General features: G+C 51.4%; 1 protein-coding gene across 6 annotated transcripts; it reads right to left on the bottom strand.

Annotated features, from left to right (window-relative positions):
• Positions 1-2,147: 2,147 nt before the first annotated feature.
• On the bottom strand, positions 2,148-16,697 carry MORC4 (MORC family CW-type zinc finger 4). Of its 6 annotated transcripts, XR_012589105.1 has the most exons (7): positions 16,456-16,697; positions 14,801-14,963; positions 14,354-14,483; positions 11,935-12,816; positions 9,119-11,845; positions 8,604-8,887; positions 2,148-3,624 (listed from the first exon to the last, which is right to left on the bottom strand). XR_012589105.1 is itself a non-coding variant. In XM_074601437.1 (6 exons), exons 1-3 carry the CDS (start codon positions 16,560-16,562, stop codon positions 12,799-12,801), a joined length of 255 nt encoding a protein of 84 aa, XP_074457538.1. In that variant the 5' UTR covers positions 16,563-16,697; the 3' UTR covers positions 3,647-8,887; positions 9,119-11,845; positions 11,935-12,548; positions 12,739-12,798. The 6 variants fall into 6 exon arrangements, 3 of the variants coding, with proteins under 3 accessions (XP_074457538.1, XP_074457536.1, XP_074457537.1); XR_012589104.1 differs by lacking the exon at positions 2,148-3,624 and having other exon boundaries at positions 3,647-8,887; XM_074601437.1 differs by lacking the exons at positions 2,148-3,624; positions 14,801-14,963 and having other exon boundaries at positions 3,647-8,887; positions 11,935-12,548; positions 12,739-12,816.
• Positions 16,698-17,121: the final 424 nt, after the last annotated feature.

Below are 17,121 nucleotides of genomic sequence, written 5' to 3' on the forward strand. Positions count from 1 at the left end.
TTCTTTCTCACCTGTGCAGAGCCAGACCCCCCATTCCTTGGCTGCAGCACGGCAGAAGAGGAGCTGACAAGCACCACACCAAAAAGGGGGCGAGCCTTTCCCCAGCACCCCCGTGCCCCCGGCCATGCCAAGGGGGACCCCCTTGCATGCAAGGGGGTTTCTCCTGTCCAGCTTTCCTGGCCTTTAACTTGAACGCACCCAAAGATGTGAAACTTGGCCCCAGGGCAAGGCAGGTTGAAAAGGATTTTCCTCTTCTTCACCAGCGGGAGGGGAGGATGGGGAAGGGAAGGACATCGAGTGCACAAACGCGGTGGCGGTGGTTATCTCTGCCTGGTGCAATCGCCGCCTTCCCTGTTAGCAATAAGCCGGGTCCTCGAGGGCAGGCTGGATGTGGCCCAGCCCGGGGCCAGAGAGGACGGGAGCCCAGGCTGCCCTGGGGGCCACCACCGCCAACAGGGAGCGTGAGCGGAGGGATGGGGCCGAGCCAACCCCTCGGGTCTCCTCTTGCCCCTCACCAGCTCAGCAGGAAAAGCTGAGGGCACTCCGGGTTTTCCTGCAGGAAAGCCATAGAGGAGCGTGGGCCCAGCTCAGGACGGGAGCGGGATGCGAGGGGGACAGGCAGCCAGGGGGAAAGCAGAGGAGGGGTGGGAAGAGGGCTGGGCGGTGGAGCAGGGACCCTTCCAGCCCCTCGATGGACGGCCAGGCTGCAATGACTAATCCTCCATCATAAGGAAATTAGCCCTTCCCCTCTCTTCTTGCTCGGGATGATGCCTCACATGAAGAAAGGGGGCAATAAAATACTAATGTGTCCTTATCTTCAAAAGCAATAGAGGCACGATAAACACTCAGCACACCTGAACCTGCAGCCACACCTAGGCCAGGGGCTGCGACCTCATCGGACGGTCCTGAGAAACACGCAGAAAGTCACAACTTCTTCTTTCTGCCCCCCCGCCACAGAGCGCCCCTGGGGATGCCCTGGCCAAAGCCCCCTCCTGCTTCCCTGGCTGCTGCCCCGTGGGAGCAGAGCCCCTTCCCTTGCAGAGCACTGGGAAGGGATGCCCGGGGGGGGCGAAAAGGCGCAGGTTTGTCCCAGAGCCATCCAGATCCCACACCTCCTGCCTCCCTGGAACCCCCCAGCCAAGCAGAGCTCAGCGCCTTCTGGCATCCCTCTGGTTCCTGCCTAACGCAGGGTCTGATAGAGCAGCAAATAATCCATGAGGAGTATCGGGCCAGGTGCTGGGAGAGCCCGTCTCTGCCTGCAGCCCCCGGGCAGTGCTCAGATAGCAGAGGCAGGAGGGGGAAGAAAATTCAGGCCAAGTTCCTGATGGCTGAGGCTCTTGGAAAGGGCATCCACATTCCTCCACCCAGCTGCTGCACCCTCCCAGCCGCCTCCCGCGCCGTGCCGGAGCCTCCCGGCCCCTCGGCAAGCCAGGGCTGGCATGGAAGAGCACAAAGCCTTCCTACCCATGGTGTTGCAGCCATCTTTTCAGGAGCAGCGGAGGATGCACTATGGAGAGGGGATGCTCTCAGGCACTTCAAATCCTGACTCCCGGGCTGGGCTAAGCAACAGCTTAAGTCATGGATTGTGCTGGTGGGAATGGGAGACGCGCTCCTTGCCCCAGCCATGCCTCAAGCCCCACCTGATATCCCCGCTGGTGGCCAAGCTCTAGCCTCGTGGTTTCACCTCAGGGCATCTGTGATGCTCGGCTGGCAATTGCACTCACCTCCCAAGGCTTCCCATCCTCCCAAAGCCTTGGGGATGGCCCCGTCTGGAGTCCCACAGCCAGGACACTGCCATGAGACCGTTGGTGCCTGGATCTTCTGGTTTTAATGGGAGACATTGCAATGGAGGTGAGGGAACGTGAGAAACCAGCTCCTCTTTGGAAAACACCTTCAGTCGGAGGGAAAAGCCTGTCCACAAACTCACAGCTTTCCATAGCCTCCTGGAAGAGACCTGTTTAAAGGCACTTTAAAGGATTCTTGTGGTCTTTAAAGAAAGATATGAGGGAAACAGGGCGGAATGAACTCCATGGTACCGCAGGGGACAGAGACCTTTGGGTGCACCAGAGATCACTAGAAAGCTCGTTCCTGTCTGGGTTTGAACAACTGCTCAGAACTCTATCAGGAGAGTTATAAAAAGTCTTTATCTCGGAAACCCATGCTACCTCTGAAGAGGACATGGATGTTTGATCTTCCAGGCACTACATTAACATCACAATCAGATTTTTCCATAATTTGAGTCTAATTTATGTTAGTGGAGCTTCAGGTTAGCGACTTCAGCAAACCTAGAATACATGCAACGCATAGCAGCGAGAGCAGGCTTTATCAGTAGAATCTACACCCAATTCAGTGAGTAAAATAAGCTTTATCAGCAAGACACATTTTCATAGTGGTGTAAACATAAGTTCTTCCAGGGATTTTACAGAACCATCAGTGAAAACAGACTCCATCCCTAGCCAAGGAGACCTGGCTGAGAGAACTGAAGAGAAATTGTCCCACACCCTCGGTATCTCCACTGCCGATTGATGGTTAAGCAGCACTGCACTGCACTGCATAGAAGAGATGAAGACCAGAGGATCCCAAACACCTTTACATGGACAAACGCAGATGCAACCGCATTAGGCTGTAGGCAGAGTCATCCCAAGCAATCCAGTCTACCAGCCGGTCATCTCCATGCTCAGGGTACATTTGAGGGCACCAACATTTCGGCAGCTGCTGACCTAGGATCATGCCTAGAAGATGTTCAGACCCCAGACACAGCTGAGCCCCTCCAAGCTCTCTGCTCTGTGCCAGGAGTCTGGAATAAACAAGAAGTCATCCCATAAGCAGAGAAACCAGGGAGGCTTCGCCAGCTGTGGGGTTGCCTCTTATCTCCGTTCAGGATTTCAGAGGAAGGTTGTGCTTTGACGAAGCTTTTCCCACACCGGAGAACTAATCTTTCCTCAAGGCAGGTGCCTTTTTTCACAAAACGTACGCACCATCTATTTCTGGGATATCCAGCCTGCTAAAAAAGGACAAAACCAGGACAAAACCCACGTCACAAAGAGCGTGATTGCCTTGAACTCGCTTTCCTAGAAAAGGTGTCTCTCTAGGTTTCTCAGTTCACTGGAGCAAAGTCCCACACCACCGGCTATACCTGGCAGGTGCTCCCAAGATTGCTCCGACAGATGCATTTTCATTACCCAATTTTTTAAGCCCTTTCCTTTTGGGGTGGTGGGAATGATTCCAGCCTTCAATATTTTCCGAGGCGTAGAGAAGCCCAAGGAGTCTGCAGGCATTACAGAGCTAAGGGCAGACCACAGGCATCGCTGGCTCCACGACCATGATGCCCCGTGCCCTTTGAGCTATTCCAGTACGCTTTTACAGGAATAAGGGTGCTGCCCTTTGCCTTTGGGTTTTCCCCCGGCTGCAGGGGAGGCCAGGCACCACATCTCGCAGAGCGTGGGTAGGCGAGGAGGCAATTAACCTCTGATCTTCCCCCGCGACTTAACGCAACATCGTTGGCCTTCTGCTCTTCCCAACCCACCTTTATTTTAATGGTGTTTCCAGATTGCCAACTGGCAGGTCGTTTCGCCTCAAGTCCCACTCTCTCCATCCCCGACAGGCTGAGGAGGCAGAGGCTGCCTGCGCCCGTGGGAGGCCGGCAGGTAAGAGAAAGCAGATGGAAAAAATGATTAACTCCTTGTTTTCAAGGCGAGGAGAGCAGGCACTTTGGGACCAGGGACATTCCTCGGCAAGGGGAAGGACGTCTCTGCTGCAAAGCCCCTGGAAGGGGAAAGTGGCTCCCAGCAGAAAGCCCCCGTAGCCCAGCCCTAGGGAGCGAGATGTGAAGAACTGCAGCTGCCAGGAGCCTGCTAATCACGGAATCACAGAATGGCTAGAGTTGGAAGGGACCTTAAAGACCATCTAGTTCCATCTGCCCTGGGCAGGGACACCTCCCATCAGACCAGGTTGCTCAAAGCCCCGTCCAACCTGGCCTTGAACCCCTCCAGGGATGGGGCAGCCACAATTTCCGTTAAATTTCCACCTCCCCAGGCAGAGCTGCCTACAGACCTCTGTAGCTGATGTCCCAGGACCTGGTCACAAACAAGGGTCTTGCTGTGAGTTATGGCCTCCTTCCCAAAACTGAAGCAACCCCTCTCCCAGATGTGCTAGAGTGGCTAACATCCCACATAAGCCACATGGGCTGATTTCTGGCTTGTAAGTCTGCAGCTGAAAATAGTCAAGTTTTACTGCAGAGGACACAGGTAGATGCAGCTAATCCACCCGACTTCAGTACTTCTGGCTGAGTAAAAGCCTCAAGGGGAAAAAGAAAGGGAGAAAAGCACACCATAAAGGCAGCCTAGTCCTGTATGAAGCGATAATTTTGTATCCTCAGCTGTCCTTGAGCGCAGCTGCCCTTTCCCATGGGAGATATTTGCAAAACAGAGGGAGGCTGCCCACAAAATACAGCATTAAACCTCCCAGCTCAGGGGTGGGATGGAGAGACCCTCGCCGACCACGGCAGCGTGAGCCCAGGGGAAACGCGGCACCGCTCTTCCCTGGCTCCTCGCACCTCCTGCAACGCAGGACAGCAAGGGCAGGACAGGCTGGGTTTCCTCTCTGCCCCGAGCCTTGCCAGGGCTGCTGGCTACAGCCCCAGGACTCCACAGGACACAGCACGGTACAATCAGTACCTCAGGGAGGACGCGGAGAGCTCTGGGAGGCGAAAGCTCTGCTAAACAGCCTTATCTTCGAGATGCTTTTCTGACCTCCTCACCTGCAATAAGTATTTATCTTCACTACACAACTTAATCCCCTCCAAACTACTATGGCATCAAGCTTCCGGCACGGGCACTGTTGAGCAAGCTTTGCGAGATGCAGGAGAAGTGCCAAGTTTCAAAACCAGGTACTTTGATACCACCTTATCTAAGGAAAATTAATAGCGGCACTGTTTGCCAAGTTACATCCATTTAGGAAACGCTCCATCACAGAACCACTTTGCGTGTTATTTCTTTACACCGAGAGAAACAAGTCAGCTCAAGAAATGTCAAAAGACCCACGTATTGCTATAAGGAGGATATATTTTGCCTTGCTGGTAATGTGAGACAGGGAGAGGTGAGAGCACGAAGCCTGCTCACTGTTCACAAGTTGTGAAACGCTTCCGTAGGCTCACGGAGCTCTGCCGAGTGATGCTTGCATCAAAGCTGCCCTTTGCTCACCACCTCCTCGTTCAGCAAAGCCCACTCCTATCACTAAGTCCGAAGCGTCTGTTTTCCATACAACGTGCAAACAAACACCTTCTCCTTTCCCCGTGCGGCAGGAATTAACCAAGAGGAGCTCAGAGCTCTGCCACGGCTCCCTGCTGGGGATGGGGTCTAGCCCGAGGGCTCTGCACGTGACGTGACAAACATCAGGGATGTCTGTGAATAATCTTCTAAAAAAAATAAGGTCAAGTAGTATTAGGGATAAAGCTCAGATCCCAGAGCTAGTTATACTGCGATGGAATAAACAAGATGCAAAGAGGAGCAGCATCAGCTAAGATTACTAGCACAACACATATGTGCTGTGAAGAGCATCGAGATCAAGCCTGAAGGAGGTGTGGACATTTCCTGCTTTAGAAGCAGCTTTGGAGGAGAAAATAACAGTCTGCCTCTTCCCTTGCCCTGGGTAGATGCTTTCAAAGGATGACTGGCTTTTGGGATAAAACTACATGACCAGAAGCACGACAGCTCCCTGAGATCGCTGGCTATTTTGCACTTCAGAAACTGTATTTCATGCAATCGTTTCAGAAAAACTAACGCACGCAAGTGTCCTGGACGTTGTGAAAGGAAACTTCAGCTCATTGGGATTTCCTGGTACAGAATCAATCTCCTCAATAGCTCTATTGAGAATTAAACGCGATGGGGGCGTAGTCCTGTGGTTTGAGGACCAGCTGGCGAGACGCCAAGAGCAAAAAAAAAAAACCAAACATGAATGGAGATAAGAAACGCTACCTTCCAACCATGAATGGAGGGAGATAAGGGAGCTAACCTTCAAGCTCAAGTGTTACCACCCGCAGCACTGACCTGGAAACACAGTAAACAGCACAATCTGAAAACATCAAGAGAGGTCACAGAAACAACTCGGAGATCTAGAAACAGGAGCTGAAAACACACCAGGATTCGACCGGACAGGAAATCAGGAGACGCAGAGACAGCACCTACAGACTGCAGAAAAAGCACAGTTGTGTAGACACGTCCTCTCTATCTCCACTACCACCAGGGAAAGTAACTTCCGTGGTAACGTGTGTAAGTCCAGCCATGGGGGAAAGGACGTGGCAAAGTCTGTACCCTGCAGGATGGGGTAAACCGTCCACATAACTCTGTTGCTCAACTCGGACTTTCAGGCCACACACGCTACACATGTTTGGTGATAGCACCTAAGCCACTGGTTTCTGTCACGTGGTCTCGTGCCATTCCAGGACAAATGAAGTGTTTGAGTCAAAGGATCAACGCTGTGCTGGCCACCCAGCACTCCCTCCTCCATACCCACCATCCCGGCAAGAGAACGCGCCTCAGGAAGGACAGCAAGTGCACGACTGCAAGGGGGGGCGTCTCCTCAGCTCCTTTAAGCCAGTCTCCCTGTACGGGGGGCCTACATGAAAGCTGGGGAGGGGCTGTTTGCAAGGGCATGTAGCGACAGGACGAGGGGCAATGGCTTTAAACTAGAGCAGGGCAGGTTTAGATCAGACATTAGGAAGAAGTTCTTTACCCTGAGGATGGTGAGACACTGGCCCGGGTTGCCCAGAGAGGGGGTGGAGGCCCCATCCCTGGAGACATTCAAGGCCAGGCTGGATGAGGCTCTGAGCAACCTGATCTAGTTGAAGATGTCCCTGCTCCCTGCAGGTTGGACTAGATGGCCTTTAAAGGTCCCTTCTAACCCAACCCATTCTGTGATTTTGTGATTCTGTGATTTTATACCTGTAAGAAACCATGTTGGATTTAGGAAGCTTCTGAGCTGGAAACAAGTACAGGCTTGAACTCTACTGAACTATATGCACTTGCCCTTTGTTTTTCCCCAGGAACCATGCTGGGGGCAGGACAGGGAGCTGCAGCACCCTTTGGTCTGAGAGAGATCGTTCCCCCATGTCACGTCTGGCTGCTCTCAAGCCCCACGTCTTCCTCCAAACACCCCATCGTCCCCAACATTTCCCAGGTTAAAAGGATAGCCAGCAGCGTGACCAAAGAAGAGTCTATGAAAACAAGCCTAAAAAGCACGTTTAGAGGTGAAGCTCCCACAGGACAGCCTCTGTTGAACGAAGCTGGGCTCAGCCACGCTGGCCCTGAGCCTTGCAGCAGACCCGACTGCCAGCCCCAGCGTCACCGTACCACCAACTGTTCCCATAGCTACACAGGAAGACAAATTTAGTTCAAGGAACCTTGCGTTGCTACATTATTTAACAAACAAACAGACACGCTCAAGAGGAAAAGGCAGGCAGGGACCTAGTTTAGCTGCTGCTGCTGCGTGGGCTGATCAGACCTATGAACTCGAAACTGCTTCCCAGAGGGAAAGGGGCCAAATCCTGACCCTCAGCACCATTCTTCTCTAGCCTGGTCAGCTGTGTTAGTCACACGAGGACTCCAGCATGGCCACTGAGGAGTGCCCGGGCTGCACTTTCCTGGGATACTTCTTGCACCAGGAGCTGGGCAGCCACCAGCAGGGTCTCCCTGCCTCTCCGCCACGCCACCCAGAGTGCTAAGGAGGGTGGCCAAGGGGTTGCTGGGGTGTCCCTTGGCCAGGCGGGACCCAGCCTGGCTGTGCTGGGAGCCGTGCCTGCGCTGCAGTCCCCTCTGCTCACATTGCCTCTGGGTTTCCACCGCCTGGGGAACACCAGCCCCAGCGATGGGGAGCAGAAGAGCCATGCCGGTCCTGCAAAACCAGAGGAGGGGAAGGAGAACACCCTGCCCCACCAGAATGATGACCTAGAGCATGAGCAAAGAAACCAGGGTTTTATTAATGACCAGGTGCAAAAGGCACGGTGGCAGGAGGGAGGGGACTACTCCACCATGAGGTTTGCCTCCTCCAGTATGGTCTGCAAGATCTCATCCACCCGATCCACCTTAATCAAAGGTAATATCCTGGATGAACGAGAGAAGCCAGCTCACGTTCACAGGCAGGTTCTTAAGTTTCTCCATAACACTGTGGGCAAGAGGGCAAAAGCCAAGAGGAGAGTCAGTGGCGAGAGCCTGGATCTGATACCTCCCATCACACGCCCTTCTTGTCCCCCTTCCTACCAGCAGTACCACGTGCGCTGGGGTTCCTTGCTCCATCCCATTCTTATCTCCATTACAGACCCAAGACTGTGCAAGGGATCCAGCGGAAAGGTATAGGACAGAGATAGCTTGGATAAAGCATGTTTCTGTAGGTCATCTTTGAAGCCAGATCAATTGTTTGGATTCATCTGGTGATTCTACCTCCTCACAACAGCAGGATCCTCACTTACAACCCAGTTACATATACAGCAGGGTGATAGATACCAGGGAAGCAGTGTCCTGTGGAAACAGCAGCCCACCATCACTCCTGCCCTCTCCCACACCTTAGGGATAACGGGGACCGCCATCCAGCCAACCCACAGCTCTGACCTCTTCACGTCTTCTTTCTCTGGGGCCCTGCAGGAAACCTGTGCCTCCCTCAGCACCCCCTAAGTGCATCTCTGTATCCTTGAGTCTCTCCATCAGTTCAGCCTTCTCCTCTGCAGGCCTCGCCAGCTTTGCTTTCTGCTTCTGCCATGCAGCTTGGCAGTAACACGTGCATTTCTTGCTGCAGGGCAAGTCTTCCATCTTCTGAGCTCTGAGCAGCGCCAGTTCCTGTTGGTATTTCAGGAACTCTGTTTTCAGGCAACACTTCTCATGTCAATTTTCTCCACCTGAAATGGGAGGAGGACGCACACGCAGGAATTAGCTCAATTGGTGTCACGGTTTAACCTTGGGCAGCAACTAAGCCCCACACAGCCACACACTCACACCCCCCCGGTGGGATCGGGGAGGGAATTGGGAGGGTAAACATAAGAAAACTCATGGGTTGAGATAAGACAGTTTAATAGGTAAAGCAAAAGCCGCGCATGTATGCAAATCAAAATAAGGAATTCATTCATTACTTCCCATCGGCAGGCAGGCGATCAGCCATCTCCAGGAGAGCATGGCCCCATCATGCCTAATGGTTGCCAGAGAAGACAAACGCCATCACTCCAAACGTCCGCTCCTTCCTTCTTCTTCCCCCGCTTTTATTGCTGGGCATGACGGCACATGGTCTGGAATATCCCCTCGGTCAGTTGGGGTCGGCTGTCCCAGCTGTGTGTCCCCCCAGCTGCTTGTGCACCCCCAGCCCATCGCTGGTGGGGTGGTGTGAGGAGCAGGAAAGGCCTCGGTTCTGCATGAGCCCTGCTCAGCGGTAGCTAAAACACGGGTGTGTTAGCAAGGCTAGTTTAGTCACTACACTAAAACATAGCACCATACAAGCTAATATGAAGAAAAGTAACTCTGTCCCAGCCAAAATCAGAACAATCAGCAAGATCAAGAGAGCTTTGTGAAGCCTGAAGAAGTTAGAGTCAGCAGATCTTTACGGAGAAGTCACTCCTTCTCAACCCACTTTGACCTGCTCTCTCCAAAACCCTCCAAACCAGCACAGATGCAAGGCCACAAATTCACTACCTTGCACTGGAGCACATCCCACTCTGCTGAAATAGTCATCAGTTCCACAAAGATCTGGTCTTCCAGGTTCCACTGGTCTTCTCACATCGCCCTGCTCCATTATATCCTCCTGCTCCTGTGCGTTAAGGACCTGCAATTCTCTTCCTCCTCTATCTCCAGTGCTGAGACATGGAGCTTTCTCCCCCTTTGATCTGTCAAGTCTTGCCTTCCAACCAAACGGGAAGAGCCGAGTGGGAGCATCACCACTTGCAGCAGTCTTCAAAACACCAACCACCACAAAGAATCCCTTGTCTATGTCTTTTGTGCTCCTGTATGAATTTACGCAGGCACTCAAGTCTATAGCCTGTCTTTCTGCTATTAAGTTTGGCATTTGCTTTCCAGCTTCCCCTGGACCACTCCAGCCTCCCTCGGTTCTCCTGCTGAGCTGCTGGGCAGTGATGGAGTCTCTGCCTTGAGGCAGCATCACACACTGTTAGCGGGGCTGGTACTGCTCTGAGTGCCCGGCTGCTCTTTGAGCAGACAGATCATAGAATCACAGAATGGTTCGGGTTGGAAAGGACCTTAAAGATCATCTAGTTCCAAACCCCCTGCCATGGGCAGGGACACCTCCCACTAGACCAGGCTGCTCAAAGCCCCGTCCAGCCTGGCCGTGAACACTTCCAGGGATGCATCATCCAAAACCTCCCTGGGCAACCTACGCAAGATTTGCAAGCTGCCACCTGCGTTCAGGTTCTCCTGTTTCACGTGCAGAAGTTTTCCCCTTTCTCAGTAAGATACTGCAAAGCTCTTCTGAAGGGGAGAGGTCGAAGGGCTGGGACAAGTCAGGTCTGGGCATGAAGATTCCACCAGGCACCCCACGCTTTTCCAGTATTTCTTCTTTTATGGTCAACTTGGTCTTGCTGGGGGGAAAAAAAAAAAAAAAAAAAGAAAAAAGAAAAAAGAGAGGGTGAGCAGGCTGGAGTGTCCCCAGTTCACAGCACTGCTGACCTCAGAGCTCAATACCTGACTCACTTGTAACACGATCAAAAGCCTGACTTCAGGAAGGGAAAGGCCAGTCCATCTGCAAGTCTGTGTTACGGCCCGGGCTGTCGGATGGATTCCCAAACAGCGGTGAGCAAACAGGACAAGGAACACGGGCATAAAGGGGGAGCAAAGGAAAAAGCAGAGTGTGGGGGAGTTATAGGGATGTTGAGAGAGAGGAACAGGGTTGGAGGGCCAAGATGTTGATGGAGTTCATTGGAGGTGCTGCAGAGAGCTCATAGAATCACACAGTGGTTCAGGTTAGAAGGGACTTTAAAGATTGTCTAGTTCCAAACCCCCTGCCCTGGACAGGGACATCTCCCACTAGACCAGGTTGCCTAAAGCCCCATCCAGCCTGGCCTTGAACAATTCCAGGGTCATGTTTGGAAAAAGTGGTTCAGCATGGCAGCAGTGACAAGAAACAAGAGGGGCCTGGGGAAGAGCTGAGGCAGGGAAAACAAGATATGTCAGGAGATATCACGATGAGAGAAGCAGCTTTGAGAATTACTGCTCTGAGCTAGCTAGGGGTGAGCAGGACTGTTCTCATCACACGTTTTCAAAGCTGCTGTAACCCACTGGTCTTCTCCCTCCCCAAGATCCCGCAAGGAGGAGCAGAAGGTCAACCAGACAGATCTCTGATCCACCAACCAGCTGCATCATGTGCAGGGGGCCACAGAGAGAGAGGTGCCAAGAGCTCGACTGCTGACAACCCAACAGCCCCATTGCAGGTCTTCCCCTGGGCAACCGGTGGGCAGGCGCAGGGGCCAGGCAGAAGGGACAAGTGCGGGACACGACCAGGCAGCCCCTCAGCCGGGCAAGTAGTGCCACCGTGTGGGAGCAGCCCACATTGTTCTCCCATGACACGGGCAGTGAGGGTTTCGGGAAGGGTGAAGGAGAGAAGTTGAAAATATATACATAAATAAATCTTCTCTGACACCCCCCTCCCTCCCATCAAAAAAGTTAAAGAGAACGTGAGACTTATCCAGATAAATTCTCTCAGCCAGAAAACTGCCTCCTTGCTGGAAGCCAAATGGTATCTGGCTTCTCCTGGGTAAAAACATCCTCTGTAAAGAGCAACTCAGAGAGCGACAGAGGCGAGTGCTCCAGCGGTGGAGAGGCTGTCACGGCAGCTGTCATCCGGACTGGCCACGGGGCTGGAAAACATGGAGATGAATTTAGCTCAGAGGGGTGCGAATGTGTTAACGCTGACACACAGAAACCAGGAGGATTTGAAAACACCAACCTGGCAAGGATTTCTCTTCCTCCCGCTGTTCCACCCTGCTCCCCTTCTCTGTCTGGATACAGGAGGATGAAGGAGCATTTGAGTCCTGCAGATCCCTCTCTCCAAAAGGGAGGGAAGAGAAAACTATCCAGGACAGATCCACTAGCTCTGGCCAGGGTTCCTTCCAGCAAACCGTGTCTCACCAAGGCCTTCCACACTGCTGAAACCCAAAGGGAGAAACCTCACAGCCTTCTGCATCCTCTTCTAGCCACGGGAGGCAGAAAGGAACACACTAGGACTGGGGGGACAAGGTAGGATTGAGCGCAGGCACCGGACCTGCCCTGATCCCTGTTACTGTTAAGAGCTTTGAGCGTGTCCAAGCTGTACACAAACAAGAATCAAAGTCTCATTTTATATGATGCTGCAACATCTTCATGTCTTGGCATCTCTCTTGGCAGGAGGAAACACGGATAACAGCGAGGCAGGGCTGAGAGCCTGCCAAGCCCTGCAGCACCACGCATCAAGGCTTTCCTTGTGCTGGCTCCTGCAAGTCTTCTCCCTCTTGCCTCACTTGCTGTCCCATGGTCTCCACAAATGATGATGACAGTCTCCTCCTGTTCTCTGTGTCCAGCTCCCTAGACCAACAAAAGGGGAAAAAAAAAAAAAGAGCAAGTTTCTCCTTGCTGCATTACCAAGGGGTAACCCGCAGAACAGAACAAGAAAAAAAACAGCAGACATCTCCTGTATGCAGGACACCCAATGCCTCTCCTTCTCCAGTCCTTGCTCCAGGTAGCTGAGCTGCAAACTGGAACTGGATATACTCACCCTTTCTGGCATTTCCGTCTGTATCTGGGCCTCTTCTCCTCATCACTGTATTCCTGCTCCTCAGGTGCCAAACGGCTTCTGCAACAAGAGCAGTCAACCATGCCCGAGTGTGTGACAGAACAGTTTGACTCCCCTCTCCCACCAAAAATCTCCATGGTTTGGACATCTATGCAATGTCTCTAATCCTTTAGGATTTCAGATAAAAGAAGGTCAAGAGAACAGCTGAAGAATGAAACACTCTGCTTAAGGGCTAACAGGCAAAGGAGCCACGTGAATCCCCAAATAACACAGATGAAATGAAGCACAGACTATGAGACCAGAGTTCAGCACAGCACACATTTTGCCAGTCATCTCTGCTTCAAGTTTTGAGTTGCCAGAGAAACGCGTCGTAACCCATGTGGGCAGTATACACCACTAACACCAGCTCCTTCAAAGGAAAGGAACCGTCACAGGCATGAGTTATGTGGAAACGGTCTATATGAAGAGTTCCCTCTTCGCACTACTATACATTTGCAGGGATGTCCTGAAGCACAAGATAAAAATCCTGCATATACAGGTTTAAAAGAGAACCGTAACTTACTTTTCTGGCAGCCACAAGTACTGCACAGGTGTTTTCACTGAACTGTCCAACGCATTCTTAGGTCTCAGACTTCAGACGATGCTGCTAACTCAGAAATCATCTGTACACCTAGGCAATCCTAGTTACTCCCTCTACAGCACCTTCCTTGCTTGCTCTGGTCCGCCGCCACCTTGCTGCGTGCTCAGTTGAGCCAGGTCAGTCTGAAGGTACCCACGAATCCCACGGTCCGTTTGTCTGGCTTGACAAGGACTGTCTCCCATCTGTAATCTGTGCTGCTTTCTCTTCCAGATCAATGACTTTTAATGTACCAGAGAGCTTTAAATGGAAGCAGTTCTGTATTAGCTTCCTCCTCTGCTGAAAAGTGGCTTTATTATCTAGTTTCTAGGCTATAAAAAATTACTCCTCAGCCTCCAGAGCCAACTGATTTCCTTAATAGTTCGGCATGAAGGCCATCTTATCTACATTTGTGGAATGCCGAAATCCAACAGATAACGGCAATTCGGCCGTATAAACTGGTTGCACCCTGGAATTAGTTGATCAGAGAAAAGGAATTTCCTTCAGTAACATCACAACAGTTGGTCTCAGTCACAGCTCTACCAGTTTTTTCTGGTTAGCATTTAAGCTGATATTCTTGGTAAGAAAGTAAAGCTTTTTATTTTCTCCAACAGGTCAGATCTCAACATGAAACTATATTTTGTTATTAGCAGTTTTGCCATTTGACTGTAATTCAATCAGCACATTTAACTAAAGCCCATCCAATCCTACAGAAGGACTGTAATTAAATGGCCAGATTCCTCTAGATCAAAGGCTGTTACTTTAAAGGCATCAGGAAAAAAGGGGTCAGGCAGTGACCAAAGCAAGCATGCACTGAAACATGTTCCCATTGTAACATCGCCTATTTTAATGAAGATCTGTATTCACAGGTATGTGGAAGGAAAGCAGGAAGTCAAGCATTTGACAGAAACCATTTGTATTTTGAGGATGCGAGATGGCATGGAAAAAAGTCATCCAGGACTCAATTCACAAGTCTCCTACCTGTATTTGGGGAGGGGATGGAGACGACAAAAGGAGCTTTCTGGTAACAATGGTAGGGTCAACCTGGTCAGGAAGCTTCCTCCACTTCAGATATTCTTCACATTGTACCCACGTCTGGTCTGGTCTCTCTCTGCAAAAACCAACACTCAGTCTGGGTATTTTAAGCGTGGAGCAAACACCAGGAAAGGCTGTTCAGAACAAGCGCTGCCACCTGACCCCAAAGCAATCCCAGCCCATTTGGCCCAGGTCATGGGATGGTCTGGGGCAGCCAACAAGTCTCTGCTCTCCTGAGGACACCCTGCCTGTGGTGTGGCATCCCTCCCAGTAACCACCGGGCCAAACTCCACAGGTTCAAATCTCAATTGCCTATAGGAAGGAGGAGTCCAGTCACCCTTTGTCCAGTCCAGTCACACCTCTGCTCCTCCTGGTGGCACATTCCCACCCTACCTTGGCCAAGGGAAACCCTCAGGCCTTTAATGCTGCAAAGATCAGAGCAGTGGCAAACTGGTTCCTATGCTGTCATGCAAGCTGCATCCAGATTTCACAAGTTCCTCTGTGCCATCTTCGCTTTCCAACAGCTTTTGAGTTTCTGTCCCAGCACAGCGATCGTCTGTTTGGAAGGAAGAACTCCGTAAGAAGCTGAGCAACTCCCACTGGCACAACAGGCAGTGGCGAGGAACAACCAGGGCAGACACAAACCCCTTCCCCAAGAACTTGACTTAGACTTATGACTGCAGGTTTTAGGTTGGCACCTTAGCAGCCCTTCTGCATCACTTACCCCACAGCTGCCAAAACTGGACCAGTATCATCATAAAAAAGTTCAGGCTACAGGTCCCTTTCCCCAAGTGCAGCCTCTCCCAAAGTGTGGAGTGCTGCACCCCCCCGAAGAACAGTGGCTAGTGCCTGGAGGGCACCCCTTAGGCTGGAGGCTCTACATGAGCATCAGACTTCTTCTTTTGGCTTTATAGGCGTGTTCCCGGTTTGGGCAGCTCCGCTGATGTGTACACAAACACAGGCTCCGTTTTATTTCCGATGAGTCTCCTCAGGGCTGGAGTCTTGTGCAGGAATGAGCTGGAAGAACACAGAGACTGTGCCCTTTCCTCAGCCCAAGGCTTTATGTTTGTACCGGGCTTTCAAGATAAAATTCTCCATGCCCTCTAGGGGCACTAGAGAAGGAAAAATTGGGCCAATTTGGGGCTACTTCACAATAAACAGACCTAAGAACATGCACAGTGCTCAGAACAAAGGCTGTATCAGAGTGCAACCCTCTCCAACCAGCAGCCTTGGGCAAAGGTCTCTATCATTGGTACTCTTTGCCTTCTTCAAAGTCCTTTTCGTTGTGTGCTCAATTCAGGAAGGTGCATTCAATTACACCAATCACACCTACACCTCCTCACTGCACCAGGGGCCAGAAATGAAAGGAAAGAGCTGCTTTAGCCAATTCTGCTCAGAACGAAAAAAAAAGCAGTCTTTTGGGCAGGACTCGCTAACACCCTAAACCCCTAATACAAAGGTTGATGGCAAGATCATGGCCTGTGTATTGCATGCAATATAAAGTAGAAACAATATGAGGTACAAACACCTGGCAAACCTCCCAGCAAATGTATTTTGGGCATAATACGGAAGCTTTTTCTTCCAGAAACCAGAGGACAGGCTGGCTTAACTAACAGACCAGAATTATCTGTGGCATAGATGGTCACCCCCAAGGCATGCCATAGCTCTGAGATACCACTGCAAGACAACACCTAGAAGTAAATCCTTCAGCGACCACTTCCTATCAGAGTGCAGGCTATCCTGCCATAGCAGATTCCCTCCTGGAAATCATCCTGGAGGAGAGGCAGGCTGTCCATGCCATGGGAGCACCTCCAACCACAGCCGTATTGAACAGTAGGTGGACATCTCTAGTCACCTAAAACACGGACAGATACCCATTGCCCAGATGCACACACTAAGCTGATCCTAAGGACGCACCAGGTCTCCTTGTTCAACTCTGGACATCATGCAATGTAGAAGCAAAGATCTAAAGCACGGCTGCTTTTTACAAAGCTCCATTCTCCCCTTTCTCAGACAAAAAGGGGTAAGAGACTAGTCCAACTACTCACCTTTGACAGCCCAGCTTCTCATAGGATCCAATGAGCCGGTTGTTGTGGCACATCACGATCCTGTAGTGGCTTTTGCTCTTGCAGGTGAACCCAAAGGTGATCTTCATCCTTTTGCTCCGAAGGAAAATGTGTCAAGGAAGAAATAAAGAACAAGGTCCAGAGGTAGAGCAGGGGAGATGCAAAAGTTCTGCCGGAAGGAGTGAAACACACCGGAGAGGACACAGCATCAAGCAGTCCATGGTGTGTTCCTCAGCTCAACACCTTCCCTCTTCAGGAGGGAAAAAGTGCTCAGCCTTGGCCTGCTAACAACAACCCCGTGCACGCAGCCAACAGTCACAGATAAGAACACGCGTAACTGACTGGAAGGGAGTTGGATACAGCCGTACTGAGCAGAGACAGTCTGTCCTTGCCAAGTCAAAATATGCCTTGGTTACAGCTTTAATAAAAACTCTGATATGCTTTTATACTACACTGATAACAGAACAGGCAAGACCTGGCCAAAGAAAACTGTCTATCACAAATGAGATAACTAATGATTTTACTAGTGATGAAAAGATAAGTGACAAATGTTTACAAAACCAAATCAAGCCCATCCAGTCAGGGCTGAAGAGATCTTAACAACTAACAATGAGACTAAGGTCCATCAAAAAAAAAAGCGAGCTCTCC

This window comes from Larus michahellis, chromosome 9, assembly GCF_964199755.1.
Source record: "Larus michahellis chromosome 9, bLarMic1.1, whole genome shotgun sequence".
NCBI lineage: Eukaryota > Metazoa > Chordata > Aves > Charadriiformes > Laridae > Larus > Larus michahellis.